Below are 21039 nucleotides of genomic sequence, written 5' to 3'. Positions count from 1 at the left end.
TGGAAATATATGCTCATATGTGTGTGTTTACCTGTACACCTTGTGTTTCCATTTTCATGTCACACTGTATATTAGTGTTGTCATTTCTCTACATGCATGTGTGTTTGAGTGAGTTATGTATGTGTGTGTGTGTGTGTGTGTGTGTGTGTGCATCATCAATGCTTTATTTCTGACATAGAACACTTCAGCAGCAGCTCTTTGTCAATGACCTGCATGTTGGGTTACAGTGCAGATCAATGGGGAAATAATTAAAAGAGAGGCCAAATCAATGGAAAACAAATGTGCGGGTAACTTATCGCACGTGGCAACGATTCACATATTGAACGCCACCAGCAAAGTTTAAGGCCACCCTGTTCCTGCTGGTGACAGGTTAAACTCTAGAGAGAGCATACTTTCACAGCGTTATGTACACTAAGCTACTGTAATTGTAAGCAAAATGCCATTTGGAATTTGAATTTGCCTATATTTCTTTTAGAAGTGAAACGTGAGAATTCTGTTGAATATATTTAAGGCTTTAATACAAATGTGCCTGCTAGTGGAAAGGGCTTCAACACAAGCTAATAGACAGGTCGGACATATTATGACCGTATAAAGCTGTTAATGTGCTACCATTCAATTGCCTTCAGACATCATTTGGGGTATTTTGTGTCTCTGGCTGTGAGTCTAAATTAACTTTAATATAGCAATGTAAAGCAAAGTGAAGTGGTCATTCTTGGTCCGTTACTAAACTAGAAAGTTCCCCACAAACATCTGCTGTTATACTATACAATTTACTTTTATACCTGGAGAAATCCATCCCAATCACTGAATTAGTATGGTTCCAACATTGTACAATGCTAGAAGTAACACCACATAATAAAAGTAAAATTGATTGTTTATTTGTTACCGAGGTTTCTTCTGTTTTAAAATTGCAAAGGAATTCACTTGAAATACTACATTATTAAGATACAGTTTGCAGTTTTTTTCTCACTACTGAGTTTGCCCTGTGATTTCTAAGTATTTCTGGTTTCTACATCCCATAATGTGTATAATGTCTCTTTTATGCAATGACTCTCTTAAAATGCAACCCATCCCAGAGGGATGAGATGTGCAAAGTTGCTGGTGGAGGATGGGTTTAGCCCAGCAGAGCCCGGTTGAGCTGCTGCTGTGAATGTTTGTAGCGCTGGCTTCCTGCCTCTGTAATTAGTGCTGTCACATCAGTGTCCTTCACACCCAGTGGGCAGCTGGAGCGAGAGCTGTAGGCAGCCCCCCTCACGACCTGATCGATGGGCTCGCCCTACCTCCAAAACCCACACACCGCTTGATAGAGATATCCGCACGCACTAACACACACTCACACACACATAAACATGCACACGTGCAAACATCAATAATTTCCAGAATTCTGCAAATCCCAACATTCATGCACAATAAACAAGCATAAATGTTTGTGAACTCCTCACACGTATAAGCTACATACAGCACTCTATATAGTGAACACACAGACACACACACACACACACCTACACACAGTTGTGTTTTCATGACTTTTGGGGACATTATGTTAACCTAACCTTAAAACAAATCCCCACAATGACACTGTGTAATCAGAGTCCCCACAAGCTGATAAACATACACACGTACACACACACACACACACACACACACACACACACACACACACACACACACACACACACACACACACACATGCACATATATCAGAAATAGCACTTAGCACTTTTAACCAGCTGCACAAGGCCTAAAACTTTTGAGGGATTTGTGTTTGCGTGTGTGTGTGTGTGTGTGTGTGTGTATAGATAAAGTGAGAGAGATTACAGTTATTAGGATAAGTGGTGCTCATTAATGCTTCAGTAAGTTTACAGAAATTACTGTATGCCTCATCAACTTCTCAAAGCATTTTTAAAAGTCTGTTTAACTAACTTCTATCCACATAAGACGATGTGGTCATATGAAACTGTTTCAGAACAACTTTACAGAATGATCACATGCCACTTTATGTTTTTAAGCCGGGGAACCAAACCATCAAACATTAAACTATCACACCCAACTCTTATTGCTGAAAATAATTGATTGATGCTTTCAACTTGACACAGTCAGGCCTTAGACATATATGTTTAAGTGGAATATCAGTCTGAAGTTGATATTCGAGAGCCCACAATTCTCCAAAGTGTCTATATTTGTTTTTAGCTAAGGAAGGTAAAGTTGAGAATCTAAATGTCCTCTCTGACTCAACAGGCTGAGAAAATAAAAAAGCACCATTCAGACCAGAGAGCTCAGAAAGACAGAAAAAAACAATCAATGGTGCAGAGAGAGGAAAATAAAACATAACAAAACAGGATGGGACAATAAGACAAAAGGGTAAGACAACCTACCTGGATTAGTTGTCAGCTGGAATGAGTGAAAGCAGAAAAGGCCTTTGCTGCTCGTCGGGTCGCATCAATGAAAACATGCCACTGGAGCTTCAACTAACTATCGAATGGTACAAACTCAGCAAAGAGGAAAGCTCCTTTCTATTTGTCTCTGTCTATCTCTCGCTCTGTGTCTCTCTCTCTCATGGCTGGTTCAATAATGATCAAAACTAGGGCTCAGCAGAGGGCTCCAGGCACAAAGTTGTTTCAGAATACGTTTGACTCCAACCACCAATGGAAAAACTCTCAATATACTGTACCAGCAGGTTAATATATAGCATGAAAAGAGTGATAAAGAATTACAGGGTGCTGCTTGTAAAAACACACTGTGAGACCTTATCTGATCACCTGATCACCATTTTCAATATCCTATCATAGATTTTACATCAGGCTTTTTCCAAATGTTTTACAACTCCATAGTTGGATTGTAACAAAGCTTTTGCAAAAAGCTCCTGATGACATTCCTGGATAAGAACTGTTGGTATTTACCAGATATGAAAATACCTAAAGAAAGCCAAAAAGCTTTCAGTCCACAATGAAAGTAGATGAGCACGACTATCTGTGAATTAAAAATAGCTACTTTTTACAGTGCTTATGCCGGTGTGGTTGTGGCTGTGTGTGTTTGTGTTTGTGTATGTCTATCTAGATAAAAGCCACATACTTACCAAGCAGAACTGGGTGTGTCTGCAATCGTCGGATGTGCCTTAATGTCTGCCTGCAGCTTGCAGTGACCTATATCAGAATAAAACAACGTGAAGCAAAGATTTAGCACGTATTTGCAGTACCAACACTATCTCAGAAAACATTAAAAAGGCATGGAATGTGGGTTCACTTATGGATGGCATCACGGTCCAGGCCTAATTATCAATGAATATCCAAGAAACATTATTTGCTCATCATCTGTCAAAAAGAAACTCACATAGTGAGCTCTTCATCTAAAATCTTATTTTTTTTCATTTAAATTAGTTAGTTTTTTACAGCCATATTAACTCATTGTCTTCTTGCAAAAGGGAGCAACAACTGTAGGAGTTGCTTTGGCTTAGTTAGTCAAAATGCCTGTATTGTAGATAAAGTTCCCAGCGGTACTTGGTTGTTACAGAAATTATCTCTTAAATGAAGTCTCTGGTGTTAATCCCCTGCTATTTTAGGTAGAATAACTAATTAGTCAAAGTGTGACTTCACCCCCAGGACCCAGCCTAAGTCCACCTACATCATTTTGAAAAATGCAAAAAAAAGTGTGCATGGGGCTGAGCGATGGAACCACGCCCATCGATGTATGACAAAAGCCCCCACGCCTCTTTGACAAACATGGCAGCCAGAGCTGATTACAGCTTCTGCAGCTTGGGCAATAGCAGGCATAATCTCAGGTTCTGAGAAATGAAGCCAATGTAGAAGTGCCTTAAACTTGCATTCTCTCTTTAATATGTTTCTACTTTTTGCACTGTGTTGATTGTTGTTGATTGATTCTCTACTGGCCATCAGAGGGCCACTCCTCTGGTTGCAAAAAGAACAACTTCTAATGACCCTGCCTCTCACTTGATTTATTACTTCAGTAAATATTGTGAATGTGAGTGTATTGTCTCAATCACTAGTTCCAAGTCTTCTTATACAACATGATGTCGATTTTGTAAATTATGGTCCCATTTAGAATAAAATAGACCAAAAAGCAGATTATGCCTAAGGGTGTGGCTACCTTGTGATTGACAGGTCGCTATCATAGCCCTATACAACATCTCTACCTCGGCGTCACTGCTCCGCAGCCCAAATATGGTCACTTCTGTTCATTGGTTGCAAAAAAACAAGATGGCACTGGGCCAAAATCCAAGATGGTAATGTCAAAATGTGGAACTTGGAGGAGTGAAGTCCACAAACCAATGGGAATTCAGCTAGTGCAAACCCTTGTATCTCCGTCTCCAGAGTGGCCATCTGCTCTCCTCCCGGCTATAGTCTCGTAGCGCCTGGGAGCAGGGACCCAGAGCTGCGCGGGCCACCTGTTTTTTTTTAGCATGAATTGCAATTGTTAACCCTAGGCTTCCATTGACACCCTCCATGCAGATGCCTCAGTGTAACGAATCAATCATCCTCATGTTCTATGATCGTGCGCCAACTAGTGATCCTTTCGGCAAGTGCTTTTACCGCGCAAGTGTTGTACCCCGATGATATGATGCGGTATGGCTCTGTGAATCCTCTTTTAAGCCTATTTGCCCGAAACACACCCAACAGTGATGTCACAGGGTCCTGGAGTACACATCTACATCACTGCAGCAGCATGGGGAAATTGTGAGCGTGCCCTGTGGAGTTTTCTTGTGGACAAAAGAATTATGTGTATAGGCAGATTAAAACTCAATGTGTGAATTGTTGGAGTTTAACAAACATGTAAAATCCATTTCCTTCCGAAAAAACATTTGCAATGCCAAGCAGTGCCTGATTATTAATGAATTGCCTCGTCACATTATTTGCCCATCATCTCTCACATCTCTTTGATAGTGAGCTTTTTTCTTTGAAATGATCTCTCTTCATTTTCAATAAAAGCAAGCGGTTTCCAGACATCCTGTTTGTATAAAGAGAATCAACATAACCTTTTAATCTTTAACATCCTCATCATTTCAGACCAGACATGTCTTTGATATTATTTGAGCTTTAATATCAGAGTAGAAGATATTCATGGAGGTGCTAGCTCAGTTTTTTAAAGTTCCTGTCTATTTCTAGTTTCCATTTTGACCTTGGGGTAGTGCCACAATTCTAATATAAACATGCTAATTGCTTTAGATGTATGATTTGGTCATATACTCAACTATCTGAAAGCAGCAATTCACACCCTTCTCTTTGTGTTGTCAAAAGGCCTTCTGGGAGAAAATCGGCAACTGTAAAGGTGGAAGAGAGGGGACAAAAATATAGCTTCAACGAACAGAAAGTAAATTACAATACTATGTAACAAAATAACTCTTGAATCTATCAAACACAGAAGACAGATGATTTCTAACTGAATGATCTTTCAAAATGTCAAAATTACTTTTGCTCCAAGAACCCTCCCAGCACTTAAGAACAAATACACTGAAGCTTGCTCAGTCGATTGTTTCGATGATAACCCCTCTGCTTCTCCTCACATTGTGCAAAATCATAGAGCGGAGAACACCAGAGAGAAGCTATTAGAGGTAGTCTTTTAAAACTTAATGGAGTGGGACTGCAGATCCATTGAGGTGCGGCTGTAATAAGCGATTAAACTAAAGAGGTTAAGTAAGAGGATGAGACAGCAGGTTTACGTTTGATGAGAAGCCCCTGTGTAAACATGCACTTCAGTAAATCTGTAGTCTTCATACCCTTGAGGGAGAAGCTTCTGGTAAAAGTCTCAAATCTGTGTTGGTACCCTGCAGCACATGAAGCGTTTAGTGTGAAATTGACTGCAGATTGTTTGGTCAAGCTTTCCCTGTTACAGTTGCCAGATACGTAAGTAATTCAATCAAGAGTGCACACAGGCATGGACACTTGTCCATCCTGCAAATGTTAAAAGAGAGAGCTGGAGATACCTCATGCCAGGGACTGATGCTAGTGACATTAATATGTGTTTCAGAAAAGGAGAAATGGTATTCAAATAGGATGCGGGAAAACATATATATGTTGTGCAGAATCTCACATATCACATTAGAAAATTGAGATTGAAGAGATTTTAGAACCCTCTGATGAGTGTCACTTTGATAGGCCTTCATTGATTTACTGTATTTGTTCCCCCTTACCCACAGTCTGACCCCTAGTAGCCATTATGAGGCATTGCTGTTTTAAGCAGTGGTGGAAAGTAACTAAGTACATTTACTGAAGTGCCTTGCAATAGTATTCACCCACCTTGTTGTTTTTTCCTATTTTGTTTTATTAAATCCTGTAATTTAAATGGATTGTTGTTTGCTTTTTAATGTAATGGACCTACTCAAAACCATCAACATTGGTGAGGTGAAATGAAAAAAAAAGAAATTTGAAAAAAACAACTGAAAAGTGGTACTTGCAAATGTATACACCCCATTTGATATGAAGATCCTAAATGTAATCTGGTGCAACAAATTACCTTCAGAAGTCAAATAGTTAGTTAGATAAAGCTCACCTGTGTGCATCAGACGATCTCAGTATACACCTGTTGTTAAAGCTACCAGAGTCCGCAACACCGCTAAGCAAGAGGCACCATGGAGACCAAGGAGCGCTCCAAACAGGTCAGGGACAAAGTTCTGGAGAAATTCATATTAGCGTTGGATTATAAAAAATACTTTGAACATCCCACGGAGCACCAATAAATCCATCATTAGAAAATAGGGGAAACGGTGTCTTAAACTTGCATTGTTTCCAATGGGTAGCACAGGAGGACTCCTCTAGTTGCTAAAATAAGTGCAATAGTATGTAAGTCTATTATCTAGAGTCTATCTAAAGTACATGATAAAGCTGGGTATGTTCTCTAGGTAGTGGTTCCTTTGTGAGTGACAGATCACTGCCACGGCGCTTTTTGTCTCAAACCTTTAACCCTTTTTGCAGTTTAAACACATTCTCATCATAACAGCTCAAATACTTGAAATGATAGCAATGATATAATCTCTCTGTAGCTCTGCTGTTCATCCGCTCTCTCCACCATATGTCTGTAGGTTATTGACAATGTGTGCTGCTGTGTGTGCTGTAATTTCAGCAAATCTACAAGAATCCTGGACATTGTATGTTATTATCTGAGCTCAATATATGTGCAGCAAGCAATATGGATAGCGCACCTCCAAACACCGGAGCCTGTTCGCTGACAGATAAGGGTGTGGGAACTGTGTGAATGTGTATGTTTTTCTCCGCTCCTGATTGTATCAACAATTCATGTCCATATTATCATAATCACGTCTTGTTTGGATGTGCGCACATCCTGCTGTCAGGCCGTTGAGTGGTGTTTTTTTTTATTTTTATGGCTGACGCAGTTCCTCTCCTTGTCATAATGAATCCACCTGCTGTCTCTTGATCATCATGATGAGGGAGGAAGAGAGGTGAAGAGTGAATGAGGAGAGATGACCTGCAGGGGAGAGAGAGAGAGAGCGAGAGAGCGGCGTACATTCATGTGCTGTTTGTGGATTGAATTAACATGGCTGGTCTCATCCAGATAGGTCTTTAAGGAGGCAGTGTGTGTGTGTGTGTGTGTGTGTGGGGGGGGGGGGCGGCACAAGAGGAAGGAGAAATCAGCTTTTGTCAAAGAAACTAATTTGTTATTCATATTTTTGTCACCGCTTACCTTGACCTTTTTTGTGCTGAAGCTAAGACATGCGTCATTAATTAGATTCCAAAATGATTTACTGAGAAAAGTTTTAGTGAAGACGCTTAATTACCCAAATCCACGTCAACAACGTTCCCCGTTGCATCTCAGCCCCGCGGTTCTTTTCCAAAATGATGAATTCTCCTTCACATCTTTCGTGGAGCTTATGGCAATTTTTCCATGGAGGTCAAAGTAAAGTGGTCAGGAAAACACAAAGGCAGTAATTCATTTTGACTATTTAACGCCAGTCCAATCTCCATTGGTTGCCTGGCAACTGGTCCTGGCCAAGAAACTTAACAGTCTTCTCATCTAACTGTCGGCAAGAAAGCGAAGAAACGCATTTCTCAAAATGTCAAACCATTAACAGTTAAGTCTAAAGCTGGATCACATCCTGTCAGTTTAAATACTCCATATTCATCTAATAAATAAACAAATGTCAATTTGAAGTTAATCTGGATTTTAAATAAAGAAAAGAAATTTGGTTGTAATAATCACCCGCTTGTATTGTAGAAAAGCTGCTACAGGCAGGAAGAAAATTCAACACATTAGTTTGACCTCACACTAAATGACATAATCCTCTCTGGAGACAAAATGTTTCAGTTTGCGGATGAAATTGCAGCTTCATTGTGTTTGTAGGCAAAGCAACTCGGCACAAAAATCAGTAGACAAATTCAGCTTTATTGACAAGAACAGTAGTGCTGATACAAGGCAGGAGCTAGGGGGAAGCTCAAAACAGTGCATAACTCAGATACAAAAAACCGTCAAGAGTAGATTTTCACTGGATTTGTAGTCTGGATAATCCCTTTAGTTGTTCCATTAAAAGATGGAATAAAAACTTTAGTTTAAAAATGGAATAGACTGAAGCCCCCCCCCCCCCCCACCCCACGATGACAACCTAACATGTAAACTGAGAATCTTTTATTTTTTTTAATTGACTTTATATACAGTACAAAACATGCATCCCATGTTATTCCACAACTACCAGTCTTACAATGTACACTGACTGCACGAAATCAAAATCATAGTAAAAATAAATAATACACAAACTGTACACATCCGTCACAGATGCTACACGCAAGACATACTTGGCTATTCCCCGGACACTGAAAAACATCTTTTCAAGCTACAATTAATTTACACACCAAATAGTACTGTCCTCTGACTACTGGGCTATTGTTCAAAACAGCCTGAGGTAAGCTTTAGCACATGAGACAGAGCTCAATTTCAAAGGCTAAACAATTTTAATAAATTAAATGTAAAATAATGCCATGAATCTTTGAATATCAACTGCCACAAAGACAACAAATAATTGTGTTTTTTAAAAGCCAAAGTTGCTCCTTCAATTTTTGTTGTAAACGGATTCACCAACAAAGTGCCAAAGTACTTTTGATCCCTTTAGCTGACCAACTCTCTCTTGATCCAATGACGGACAGGTTCAACCATTAAGTAGTGCAACACAATTCCAACAAATGCAATGATTACAACGACAGAAATACAAAGGGCAAACCCGAAAAGGCGAGAAAGGGCAAAAAGACCAACTAGTGTTCCCTTTTCTGCTTCCGGCCAATATCTACCTCGTCCAGCCCGGTGACCGATCTGGACTGCTGCAGTTCTCGGAGCTGAGAGTGAGTGAGAGGCGCCTGCTTCTTGAGCCTTTGCATGTGAACATCAATGGGGTCGAGATCGGGCTCAACAACAGGGATGGGCAGGTAGCCGCCGTCCCTCGGCAGACACATACACCAGCCGGCACCAGCCAGGTCCAGCTCGCTGTACACAACCCCGACCTTCTTCAGGTTGAAGTCCACCATGTCGGTCGACTCGCTCATGTCCACCAGCAGGTTCCAGAAGACGCAGCTCAGCATGATGCCCAGCAGCTGCACGGAGACATTGGACCTCGTTAGTACAAAAGCATCTCGGGGTTTGGAAAAATAAAGTTATTAACTTTATTGTTTACTTTATCATTATCATCAATCAATGAATTAATTCATTCCAAGTAAAAATCATATTCATCTCTCAATAGACTCCGTAAGGAGACTAATAACAGGAGCACTTACACAACTTGAATCATTGTCAACCTCTTCTGGTTAAATCATCAGCACAAAACATGAACAACTACGTCAGAAGATATCTGGTGTGAGGTTAAAGTTCTGATCGGGTCCAGAGTAATAAAATATCCCCAATAGTCACACCGCTGTTTGTATTAAGAAACATCTATTTACAGGATCAACGCAGTGAAATAAATCTTACCCAGGAGTACATAAGCTCAGCAATTCAAAGGAATGGAAAGTAATGTCTGTTAACAAACAGGCACAAAGTGAATGGATTATTCTCACAGAAAACAGTGGTGTGAGGGCACTATTAACTATTTTTAGACTAAATTCATAAGCTACAATTTATACCAAAGCAGGAAAGAAACAATGGTATTTATTTATGCAGTTGTTTCAGAAGCGCAATTGTTTTAATTACTTCTCTCTGAGGTTGCTGCGACAAGATTTATAGACATTGCAAAGTGTAGCAGACAAATTCAAATTTATCAAAGGGCATAAAACTGTCAAAATGAAAATGAGTCACGGTAGCAAGATTTCTAAAAGCAAAATCAATTCAGTTTCTGCTTCTGGCAGCGTGTTTTTTATGAAGCATAAAAAAATAATTTGCCAGGCAGTGTTGTTGTGAGAAAAATGTAAATTTCACAGGAGGTGAGGAGTTTACAGTTCAGATATCAAGGTTAATTTGAAGCGGTGCATTTGGTTGGAAAGAGGGCTTCAAACCAACTTCAGTGTCAGCGAGTCGGTGCTATGACTTTTAAATTACCTGGGGAAGTCCAATGGCGCAGCAGAGTGCAACAGTTATTCCAATGTTGTCACTCATCCAGAGGTTGACTGCATGGATGCAGCCCCGCACATAGATCACCTCATGCAGGGTTTCACGCTGATGCACAGACCAGAGGAAGACAACAAGAGGAAAGTTTCAGTTTCAAACTAAAACTGAACAGTCACTACCTCTAAAAGAAGAGAAGAGAAAACTAGCAAGCTGAATCGGTGAAGTTCTAACACTCCAAAGTTGTCACACACAGCAGAAGGTATATACATTTCAGCTGTTGGCTGTAAAAACTAGATGCTGGAAGATGGAAAGACAAATGTAGCATTACAGACTCTGCTTGAACAAACAGCACACCATGATTGTAAAAGACAAGTCATGACATTAAAAAATACTCTTTAAGTGTTTTTCAGTCCTCTAAAGTTCTTAGAGGGATACAATTAAATCATAGAGCCTGATGCAAATCCTTCTTAAATGACAATAAGCTCGCAGAATTTAAATTGTTATTATCAAATTTGCCCAATAGCCTGTACGCTCTTTTAAAATCATGAAATATGAGATAACCAATACAAAAATAATCACATATTACAGGGATTGGTATTATATTATGGTATTATAGATTGCATATTCGCGTGATCAAATATTATTATCGAATGGAGAGAGTACCAGCGCAGGCTCTGTTCAAAACCACATACTAAAGATACTACTCATATTATGTATGACATCAAATTGAGTATGTGGTGCGTTCCAACTGCATGTGGAAAATGAGAGGAAAAGCGTGCTCCAACTGCTTTACTGCAAAAAAAAAAAAAGCTGCCAAGAATTAGTGTCACAGAATGTAATGATGCTCAGAAAACTGGGCGAAAGAAATCCTTATGAGCACTTAAAAAGCCAGACAGGAGTGTGTGCGAGTAGCTGTAAATGGGGGATTTACGTTCCGCTTTGATGGAAGTATTTCATGTTTTACAAGAGAAAAGACTTCAGAGATGAGGTCACTCTTCTACTTGGATTGATAGCATCTCAGGAAAAACTTAAAAAAACAAAACGACTAGCCTTATGTCTTATATTCTGGCCAATACGTTAAGTGAATTCTGTCCCACGTTTTCACAAGGTTCTTTGTGTTTAACAACAATTTGTCAAGCCTTTTGATTTCCATTATTTTATTTGACTATAATGAAATATATTAAAGTTACTGAGTATTGATAAATATACATTACTCTTTGGGATTGATTTACTCATCAGTAAATACATTTTATATGAGACACTTTTTATATGATTTTTCATCACTGGATTAAGAAAAATCTTCCATCTGGTTATTTGATCTATAAAAAGGGTTTATGAATTAAATTGAACAATATAAGATAATTTCCATATTATTAGATTTGATCATATTGCCCATTCCTACACTGTCAATTTGATTAAATAATGATTTCCTCAATTAACAGACTAATTGCTGCAGCTCTACTATGTTGGGACCTTCACTTAATTGTGACAGCAGACATTTTCACGGTGGTTTTAACATGTTAACAAATAAACGGTTTCTAAAGTGGTCCCGTGTGAGCCAGACATGCTGCGTTAAGAGTCATGATACTTAAAACCAATGTTACAAAGGGTCTACAATAACCCGTTGTTCCTCTTACCTCATTATCCAGAGTCTTGTAACCACATAACGTGTTGATGACCTCTCCTACCTGTGCAAAGAGTTAAGATTGAGAAAGTCAGAGACCTTAACTGAGCTAAGAGGACAAGAGACAAAACCATGGGGACCGAAGATGGACTTATGCTCCTCAAAAAGAGGTGTTCCTGTCCCCCGTCAGCCAGAGCGTGAACTTAAGCGTTTGCAAAATGGCTGCAGCCCTGACAGGTAGGGACTGATAACAGCAGAAACCTAGCCAGTGTTCAGCTTCCCTAATCAACTCCTCCATCTCTCTGGTGTGTGTGTGTGTGTGTGTGTGTGTGTGTGTGTGTGTGTGTGTGTGTGTGTGTGTGTGTGCGTGCGTGCGTGCGTGTGTGAGAGTGAGAGAGAGAGAGAGAGAGAGAGAGAGTATTGGATGAATCTGTCATTAAGTTTCTGCAGCACAGCTCCGCTGCTTCCAGAGACAGTATCAGTGTTGGGAGCAGAGGGACAGGAGTGATACCGGTCATATAGAGAGTGGAGGGAGCCACGAGGGAATTTAAAGAGAGAGCTTTCCTAGAGGCTATATACGAGAGATATGCTTTTCTCACACAATGAATGATGCCTCGGTAAAGCCGGAGACTTCACTCACTCAGTGCAGGTTTTTTTTGGATCTGTGCCATCTGTCAGCAGGGACGAGGATTATTGAACAAGATGGCTACAACATCACCGATACTGTGGTACCAGATGACATGGTATCAATAATTGCTCTCAGGTTTAAACCGACTCTGGTGCGTTTTCCCGTTTGCGTCACTTCAATTAGGCTGGTGTGAAAGCTGGTAATTACATTTCTGGTTTCCCAAGCCCATAATCAATTATTTATTGGGGAGCACCTTGTGACACCGGAGAATTCAAATAAACACATGTGGTGCTGTAATGTGCTGCATGACAGTCAGTCTCAGGGATTATTATTTCCCAAAGGGGGTTTATGTTCTGCCAACGCTGCAAGATGACAGGGGTCAAAACTGACCAATCAGTAGCGAGTTACCGGTCAGTCACTATGACGTTCTGGTCGATCCTCGCGGCTTCTCTGTATTGAGTCAGTGTGACCATGAACCAGACTACAGCAGAACTAAAAGGTACGGTTTCTTTCTTGATCTGGACTAACTGTACTGAAATAAAGGTGTGAAAGCAGAAAGCAACAAATGCTGCGGATGTTTTATGGGATTTTGTCTGTTTGGTGTGTATGTTTGTGTTGCCAGCACTCACCTTGCGGCGAACACAACAGGTATATGGAACCCCACAGGCTAATGGACCAGTACCGTTGCAGAAATGGTACTGGTTGACTCCCCAGTCCTTATACTCATCTCCTCCACAACATGAAAACTGGAAGACAACACAGTATTCAGACAAGGCAATTAGGAACAAAGCATGCTATCAAAACAAAAGGCTTATCCCAAATTAAAGTGTGAAACAACAAGCTTAAGTTCTCTAACATTTCTTCAACTAAAACAACCCGCTGAGTTACAGCTTCTGGTGTTCGATCCACACTTGTGTTTCAGCACGGAGATCCCTCACAATGTTGGCTTCTTATCAAGTCACCCAACACAACATTATCTCTCACCACATCCAAGTCCTACAGCAAACTAAAATAAATGTCTGCAGCGCTAAACAGGTGCTCATGTGAAGACTGCAGAGTTTCTGACGATCAATTAACGGCTATCATTTTGAAGTACTGGGTTTGAGTGTCCAACGTGTTGAGACCTTTCCCAGACGATGAAGGACATCTCTATCTCTGTCATCGCCTGACCTCCGCTGCATGCTGCCAGGAACCACAATGGCTGCGCAAATAAGACATTTTTACAAGCAGTGGGAAAAGAAGAAAAAGAAAGGAGGACGCAAGGCAGGAAGCGGGATGTAATGCCCTCTCTGTAGGTGATGAAAAGACAGCGAGTAACCCCGGATTGAAAAGGCAAACTATGGAAATGGCAGTTGTGAGACAAGAGACACATTCCTGCGCTCACAGCCAAAAGGTTAAACGTCCATTATAGCCAATTAATTTGTCTGGAGTTTCAAAGAAACGGAGCACGTACGGTTTACGCTTCAGTAGAGCCAAAACTGATGTTAGTTCTGCCGCTACTGCTCAGATAAAATATGCATCTCAGAGAGAACTTGATATATTTCTAAAAATACCCGCTGAAGCATTTTCCTGTTATTCGCTTATTTTTCTTCATCGATTTAATAGCTGCAGATGGCCACAAACTAAATCTTCGCCACATTTATTTTCCCCCACTATCATTTGCAATAACTAGCCCGTTCATCAAGGTAGACGAACAGACACCCCTTTATCTTTTTGCTGCTCTAAACGACTCCTTCAGATGTTTTAGTCTGTTTTTAGAAAAGCAAAAATAATAATCATTTAAAAAAAAAATATTTGAATCCAGCTACAAGAAGCATAATAATGAATAATCTCACTGTAGGTTGTGTTACTTGTTCGCCCACTAGAGAAACCGCCAAAACAGTACTTATTGGATATCTCCAGTATTTCATGAAATGATCATGTACCAAGAGGGTTTGAAGGGGCAGGCAGGCGTGTGTGTGCGCTTAAAGGCTTCTATAAATGAGATTCACGCCACCGTGGTCTCAGAAATATGACAAAGCAGACTGACTATTCCCACAGTTTTTCTGAAAATAAAGACACAATACTGAAATTAATGTCATGTTTTGATGAAATGACCAGCTTGGTGCTAAAGCGGCTGGATTACAATGCAGGAAAACAAAAGCTGTGTGACCATCTGACTTATACTAAGAAACAAATCTATCGTTATTAAAGCTCTGACTAATGCACAGTGAATTATTGTGAGAGAATCAACCTGTAGATCTTTTTATCCTGCATCTACTTACTGCAACAATATCAATAAATGCCACACTTTCTAGAACAATACTGCAATTCTGTTCATATTTTCTAGATACAATATCAAACCACCTTTTGCTGCATATAGTCCAAGATGTTTTTGAAGTCCAGATCATCGTAGTAGTGTTTGATTCCTTCACGTATACTGCTCTGGACCAAGGCAGATGTCTAGATGAAGCGGAAACACGGAGGAGAGTGGTGGTGCCAGTCAGACAGTACAGTGAAGGAGTAGTGACCTCACTGTGGCCAGAGGCCGTCGTTAGGCTGATAATATATGAGAATGTACAGCACGTGTGAGAATGTGACGTTTACCTTGTTTTCAAAGATCAGGGCCATGGTGAGCCCGATCGCCTGCAGAAGCAGCAGCACACAGAGAACACAGAGGAACTGCGGAGAGAGGAAAGAAGTAATTCAGAGGAAATATGTAGCATCGACGCACCAAGAAAACCATTTACAGCACTATTAAATACAAATCATTTTTTCTGGATATCAATGACACGATGCTATAGATCGGTAACTGTATCTTCTTTAATGCATCAGTTTCAGCTAAAATAAACCTGATCAAATGCAGATCAGATCAGAGACTTCAAAGCTTTTTAGATATTGCATTGGATTAATATTAAAGGACTCTGTATTGGGTTGTTTGATTGATTGGATTATTTATGGAATATTTGCTGACAAACTCTAAAAATGCTAACAAGACAAGCAAACATCAAGGAGCATAAGGTCCATGTTTCTCAGAGCGTAGCATTAACTCGAGGGCTTCCTCAGTATGACAAGCTTCTCGTCCTCTGAGCAGGAACATCACTAACTTCCCTTTCTATGGTCAACTTTTAATCCCCTTTTCTCAGTTCAGCTTATTTAGCTAAAGCCAATTAGATAGTTGCATAGCAACTACCATAATATATCCCTGCACACTTTGAGCTCTTTTTCTATTATTGGTAAAACCAACAGCTGTGCATTTTGCATTTGAGGTGAATCCTAAGTGGTCACTGATTTAAATGTTTTATGAACTGCTGCTGCTGGGCAAACTTTGATCACAGTACGTACATACATACATACATACATACATACATACATACATACATACATACATACATACATACATACATACATACATACATACATACATACATACATACATACATACATACATACATACATACATACATACATACATACATACATACATACATACATACATACATACATACATACATCACAGCTTTGAGTGTGTAATTATACATTTACATACAAATGTACGCAAATATGTACACATACATTTGAAGGTGTACCCTCGTATGTGTAATTTCCTATTTTATTCCTCATTACATCCCTGATTTTGTAACTCAGCTGACAATGCAAACTGTAAACAATTCTGACAATTAAAATGCCACACACACACACACCAACACACACACACATACACACACCTCATCCATCATCCCTACCATGTGCAGCAGGGTCTTGTTGTCCCTGAGGGATCCAACCATGCCCACCACCGACACGGTGAACATCACCAGGCCCAGCAGGATGAGCACCACAGCAGGGGCCAGGAAGAGGCCCTCCAGGGTTCTGTTCTTCTGCCTTTCCACTTCGGCATACACCCCCACACACAGCACACAGAGACCCATCAGCTGTAGGGAGAGAGAGAGAGAGAGAGGGGGGGGGGGGGGGTTCATGAGATAAACACCGTGACAATCCTCAGTTTGAAGTAGTGTTCAGGTCTCTGAACTATGAGGCTTTATTCATTCTCGTGGACCGCGGTTTAGAAGCCTCGAGTTTGACATATTGGCCGCCGACACCTTGGTTTTTGGCCAATTGTTTTTTTTAACAACCAGAGGTGACAGGGGTCATTCTTGCCACATCATAGTGCTCCACAGACATTTCTAAAATAAGTGACGTATTAGGCAGAAAAGATGTATTTACTAAACATACAGGTTGAGATGCTTTTGTTCCTAGTACACAGACCCCAAAGTGTGCTGAAGCTGTACAGAGTGCTCACATCATGGTGGGTTAAGGCTGCAACATTTGAACGGATGATTAAGGGCACAAAATATAGAAAGATCTCGGGTCAGCAGATAAATGTGGGGGGTTGTGAGGGTTGAAGGGGCAAGAAAGAAGGAGAACAAAGATCTGCTACACATATATGTATTCATATTTTTGGGAGACCTTTTGCTGATCTTTTTAAATATTGGATAATTGACCTCTTGGGGCCTTAAACTGTTATTTAAACAAAACAATCTGGTAAGTTAAGAGGAGGAATCACTCTGGTGGAATAGGAAGCTACCCATTGACATCAGGAAGGCGACACGCAGCCCCACCAAACCAAAAAGACTGAATCACTGGTTTAATCTTTAACATTGTACTGTTTTATATGTTTGTTTAATGTAGAAATGTTAATCAGTAACGTGATTATAGCTGTCAGACAAATGTAGTCGAGTAAAGAGTACAAAGAGTGGAGCAGAAGGATAAAGAAGAAGACTCGTAGACATGCAGGTGGGGAGATAGAGCAAAGGGGATAACCCCTGAGCGGTTAAGAGTTGCCTTGCTCAAGGGCACCTCGGTTGTGCCCAGGTGGTGAACTGGCAGAAAGGTAAAATGGAGAAACCTCAACATTGTACACAAGTACATGATTACATGTACTTAGAGCTAGCTGGTGAGTGTGCTGGATCACAGTGTCTCACAGCGAACCACTGTAAAGAGTATTACTTCAAAATGAGCCTCAAGTCTAAACACACTGAAAACTGTAACCAATCATCAGAGTACATGGAGAGAGTGTCGTTCTCCTGTTTAAATTCAACTAATGCAGGTGCTACAAAAAGAGAAGTAACAAACAGAGCTTGCTTTCCTGCTATTGATTTTCAATTGGAACCAGAGGCAATCTGCCTTCAGAGTGGGGTCTGTCTACTTCAACTCTATTTACTGCTCACAACCCTCCATAAAGCATTGACAGATACAAGTGGCGTTGAGCCAGCATCCAAAGTCAGACTCCCTACCTTCACTGCTGCAGTAATGAAGATAAGAATGAGTAGCAGACTTTGTAGAAAGTGATCCGATTCCGCCTCGGGAAAAAAAAAATAACGAAACTCGGAATTGCTAGCATTATATACGAGTTATCCAGGACATTAGAAAGGTTGGGATGACTTGCAGTCTGAGGGTTTGTCGGATCAGGGGCCCAAATCTCCTGAGCAGTGACACTGTGCAAAGACACATTGACCCAGGAAAGAGTCTAAACACGGTTTGTTTATGTAACAAAATTTAAGAGGAGACAACGCACATTAATCAACATGAACACTTGAATCCATGGTGTAAATGGGCCAGATTTAGCAGTACAGGCTGATTTTTGGTCGGTGGCAGGTTGATGGTAATAAAGAAAACAAAAGAGTCATATGAAGTTATGAAATCATATCTAGTTAAAAAAAACATACTATGATTTATTTAATGTGGTCCTACCTGTCCAAACCACAGAATCACGGCACTGATTAACAACTTTGAGGCCTTGCTAGATAAAAAAGTGCATAAGCCTGCTTTACAGTAAGGATGGCTTTTGGAGCTGGTAATCATTAAATGAATGCGTAATGAAAAATAGTATTTGTAGTAGTATGATGTGGTACGAGTGTAACTAACTTTGAGCAAAACAAAAAGAGAGAAAATAACATCAACCAGACCTATTCAAGTTCCACTGGATGAGGATCTCCAGCTTTACTCCTGTCGTAAGAATCTTACCTAAATGACATTAACCAAACGCATGAGCTTTTCTCTGTTAAGCTAAGCCGGGCCTCATTGTCCTAAATCACAGCAGCAAGAGGGAGAGATATTAGAGGGGAGCGACAGATCATAGGAGCGCTAATGAAATCAAACTACTGAGGTTCTGGAGTCATATTCATAATGTGCTTTAGGGTGAATATATATATATATATATATATATATATATATATTTGACAAACACAGTCAGGTGGGGGTGCAAATTGAACATTATTGCGAGAAGATGAGATGGAGTAATAAAACAAAGGGGTTTGTATGTGGGCCCATGTCGGCAGAGGATGACTCATCTTTACTTATCAATGGCCTGGCAAGGCCTGTCCAGCAATGTAGGCGTCTGTTGGACCCAAAATTAAACAATGCACTTAAAAAAAAAAAAAAAAGTTGGGCAGCTAATCGTCAAAGTGCCTGGTGTCTGGGTTGGGCGATATGGAGAAAATCAAATATCCCGATATTTTTGACAAAATATATTCACACCATGTGATTTCAGTTATGTGGACATAATGACTACGTGGAATAAGGTGGAACAGTTTCGGGAGTTCAGAGAATAACATCCCTTTCCTGTAATGCAGCCTTTAAAACCTGGAAAAGACAACACTTAAACCATATTACGATATTCTAAATCTTAGACAATATCTAGTGTCATATCATAATATCAACATAATGTTTATATTGCTCAACCCTACCTGGTGCATAGAAAAACTCTAACCACAACCAAAGTTACCCAATTTACTTGTGTATTCTTAGATAAGTGTGGCTTAATAAAAGAAAACTGTGTTATGACATGTGGAACATACTGAAACCCTAAAAGTTTGATGGGAGCCTTGTCCTGAACACACTTTTGCTTATTTAGCTGAAATGTATATATTTGGATTTGTTCATCTGCCACAGACTTGTGTTACCATCAAAATAAATCAGTGTGATCAGTGGTCAGCTGTGAAAAGTTACTGATTAATGTTTGTTCGCTCACTTTAATCCAAATGAACCAGAATACTGTGAACAGATCTTTAAACTGAGTTTGGAATAATGTAACTTTACCAACACGGTTATGAAGATAACATTTAAAATAGCGAGGCATAATATGTATGAATTAATTATTCATGTATCATTTACTGTTATGATTTATTTAAAATCATTACAATGAACATGAATTAGGTGAATAAGCAACAAAAGACACTTTCACATCGCTCCTATTTTCTGTCGGCAAAACTATTTACCCTCAGCAGCGTCCCTTTAAGTGGATACAACGCCCTGCACCACCGTGCTGTTCGCTAGCCAGAGATCGCTGTGTATCGACACCACAAGCAACATATTAGTCTCTTGTTTATTAGGATTGCCCAAAAATCCTTGTTTTGTCAAAATATTTTAATTCGGGAAGGTGGTCTGTGGTGCTAATGTCGATCATGCAAGCTAATCTTTCAACAGCTAGCTTAGCATCCAGAGAACGTCAAACCAGACCACATTAGAATATACGTTAACTTTAAGTGACGTTACTCAACAACAAAAACACAATGTTGTTAACAAAATGAATGACTTGTGTTTTACTCAATATAGTCTCCTGGTAAATACGGAATGCGCCAATGTCAACACAAGGCCACTAATGTCATTAAAAACCCAGATATACCCCGTTTCACGCTGTAACGTCAATAGGCGGAAGTCCGACAGGATTTTAGGTGAATCCGTGTTTTAGATTGAAATTGTTCTCCAATGTGTCGTTATCCTGGTTCAGGGTACATGCCGATTTGTACAGCACATCACATAGACTCGGAATAAGCCTGAGTTTATGCTCCAACATATACGTTATGTGTCTGGAGCAGTTAGCACGTTTAAACACGAGTGTTTTTCAAGAGGTTCTGAGCGATGACTCACTGAGGCTAGTGGGTGGTTCACGTCCACTACAATTAGCAGACAAGCTCAAACTCAAAGAATGCTGATGTTTATAAATGTACAGGAGACTTACCGAGAAGAGCATTGAGTAGATATTTAAGGTAAATTTGATGAAGTAGTAGAAGTGGTTGGTTTTCCTCAATTCAGAGTAGGACGGCATGGCTGCTGACATCAGTGAAGCTAGCTAACGAGCTAGCTAAACGTTAGCTACCCCTCGTTTACTTCAGGCAATATCAAAATAATGATAATTAAACATCTAATGTCGTTAATGAAATTTAAAAAAAGGGTTTTAAGAGAGCTAACTGAATTTTATATATGTAGCGGCCCTCATTTCTCACGTAGTGTTGTAGCCACTGAAACAAAACCA

The 21039-nt window shown here is 40.0% G+C and overlaps 1 protein-coding gene across 1 annotated transcript; it reads right to left on the bottom strand.

Moving 5' to 3' along the window:
* Positions 1–8332: 8332 nt before the first annotated feature.
* Positions 8333–21039, bottom strand: LOC306697616 (tetraspanin-15). Its single transcript, XM_079161622.1, has 8 exons — positions 20746–21039; positions 16472–16657; positions 15333–15407; positions 15093–15188; positions 13376–13492; positions 12132–12182; positions 10486–10602; positions 8333–9548 (listed from the first exon to the last, which is right to left on the bottom strand). The coding sequence occupies exons 1-8, from the start codon at positions 20842–20844 to the stop codon at positions 9213–9215; spliced, it is 1077 nt and encodes a 358-aa protein (XP_079017748.1). The 5' UTR covers positions 20845–21039; the 3' UTR covers positions 8333–9212.

This window comes from Pholis gunnellus, assembly GCF_910591455.1.
Source record: "Pholis gunnellus genome assembly, chromosome: 6".
Taxonomy (NCBI): Eukaryota; Metazoa; Chordata; class Actinopteri; order Perciformes; family Pholidae; genus Pholis; species Pholis gunnellus.
The sequence above is the reverse complement of the archived record's forward strand: the minus strand, read 5'-3'. Positions and strand labels throughout refer to the sequence as shown.

What these genes read in the sequence shown, in the direction of transcription:
- LOC306697616 (XM_079161622.1), bottom strand. Translation starts at nt 20,844, where the DNA reads ATGTCAGCAGCCATGCCGTCCTACTCTGAATTGAGGAAAACCAACCAC. An exon ending in ACAAGACTCTGGATAATGAG is followed by an intron (nt 10,603 to 12,131) that starts GTAAGAGGAACA and finishes TCTGTGCATCAG; the next exon opens with CGTGAAACCCTGCATGAGGT. An exon ending in GCGCCATTGGACTTCCCCAG is followed by an intron (nt 9,549 to 10,485) that starts GTAATTTAAAAG and finishes GTCTCCGTGCAG; the next exon opens with CTGCTGGGCATCATGCTGAG.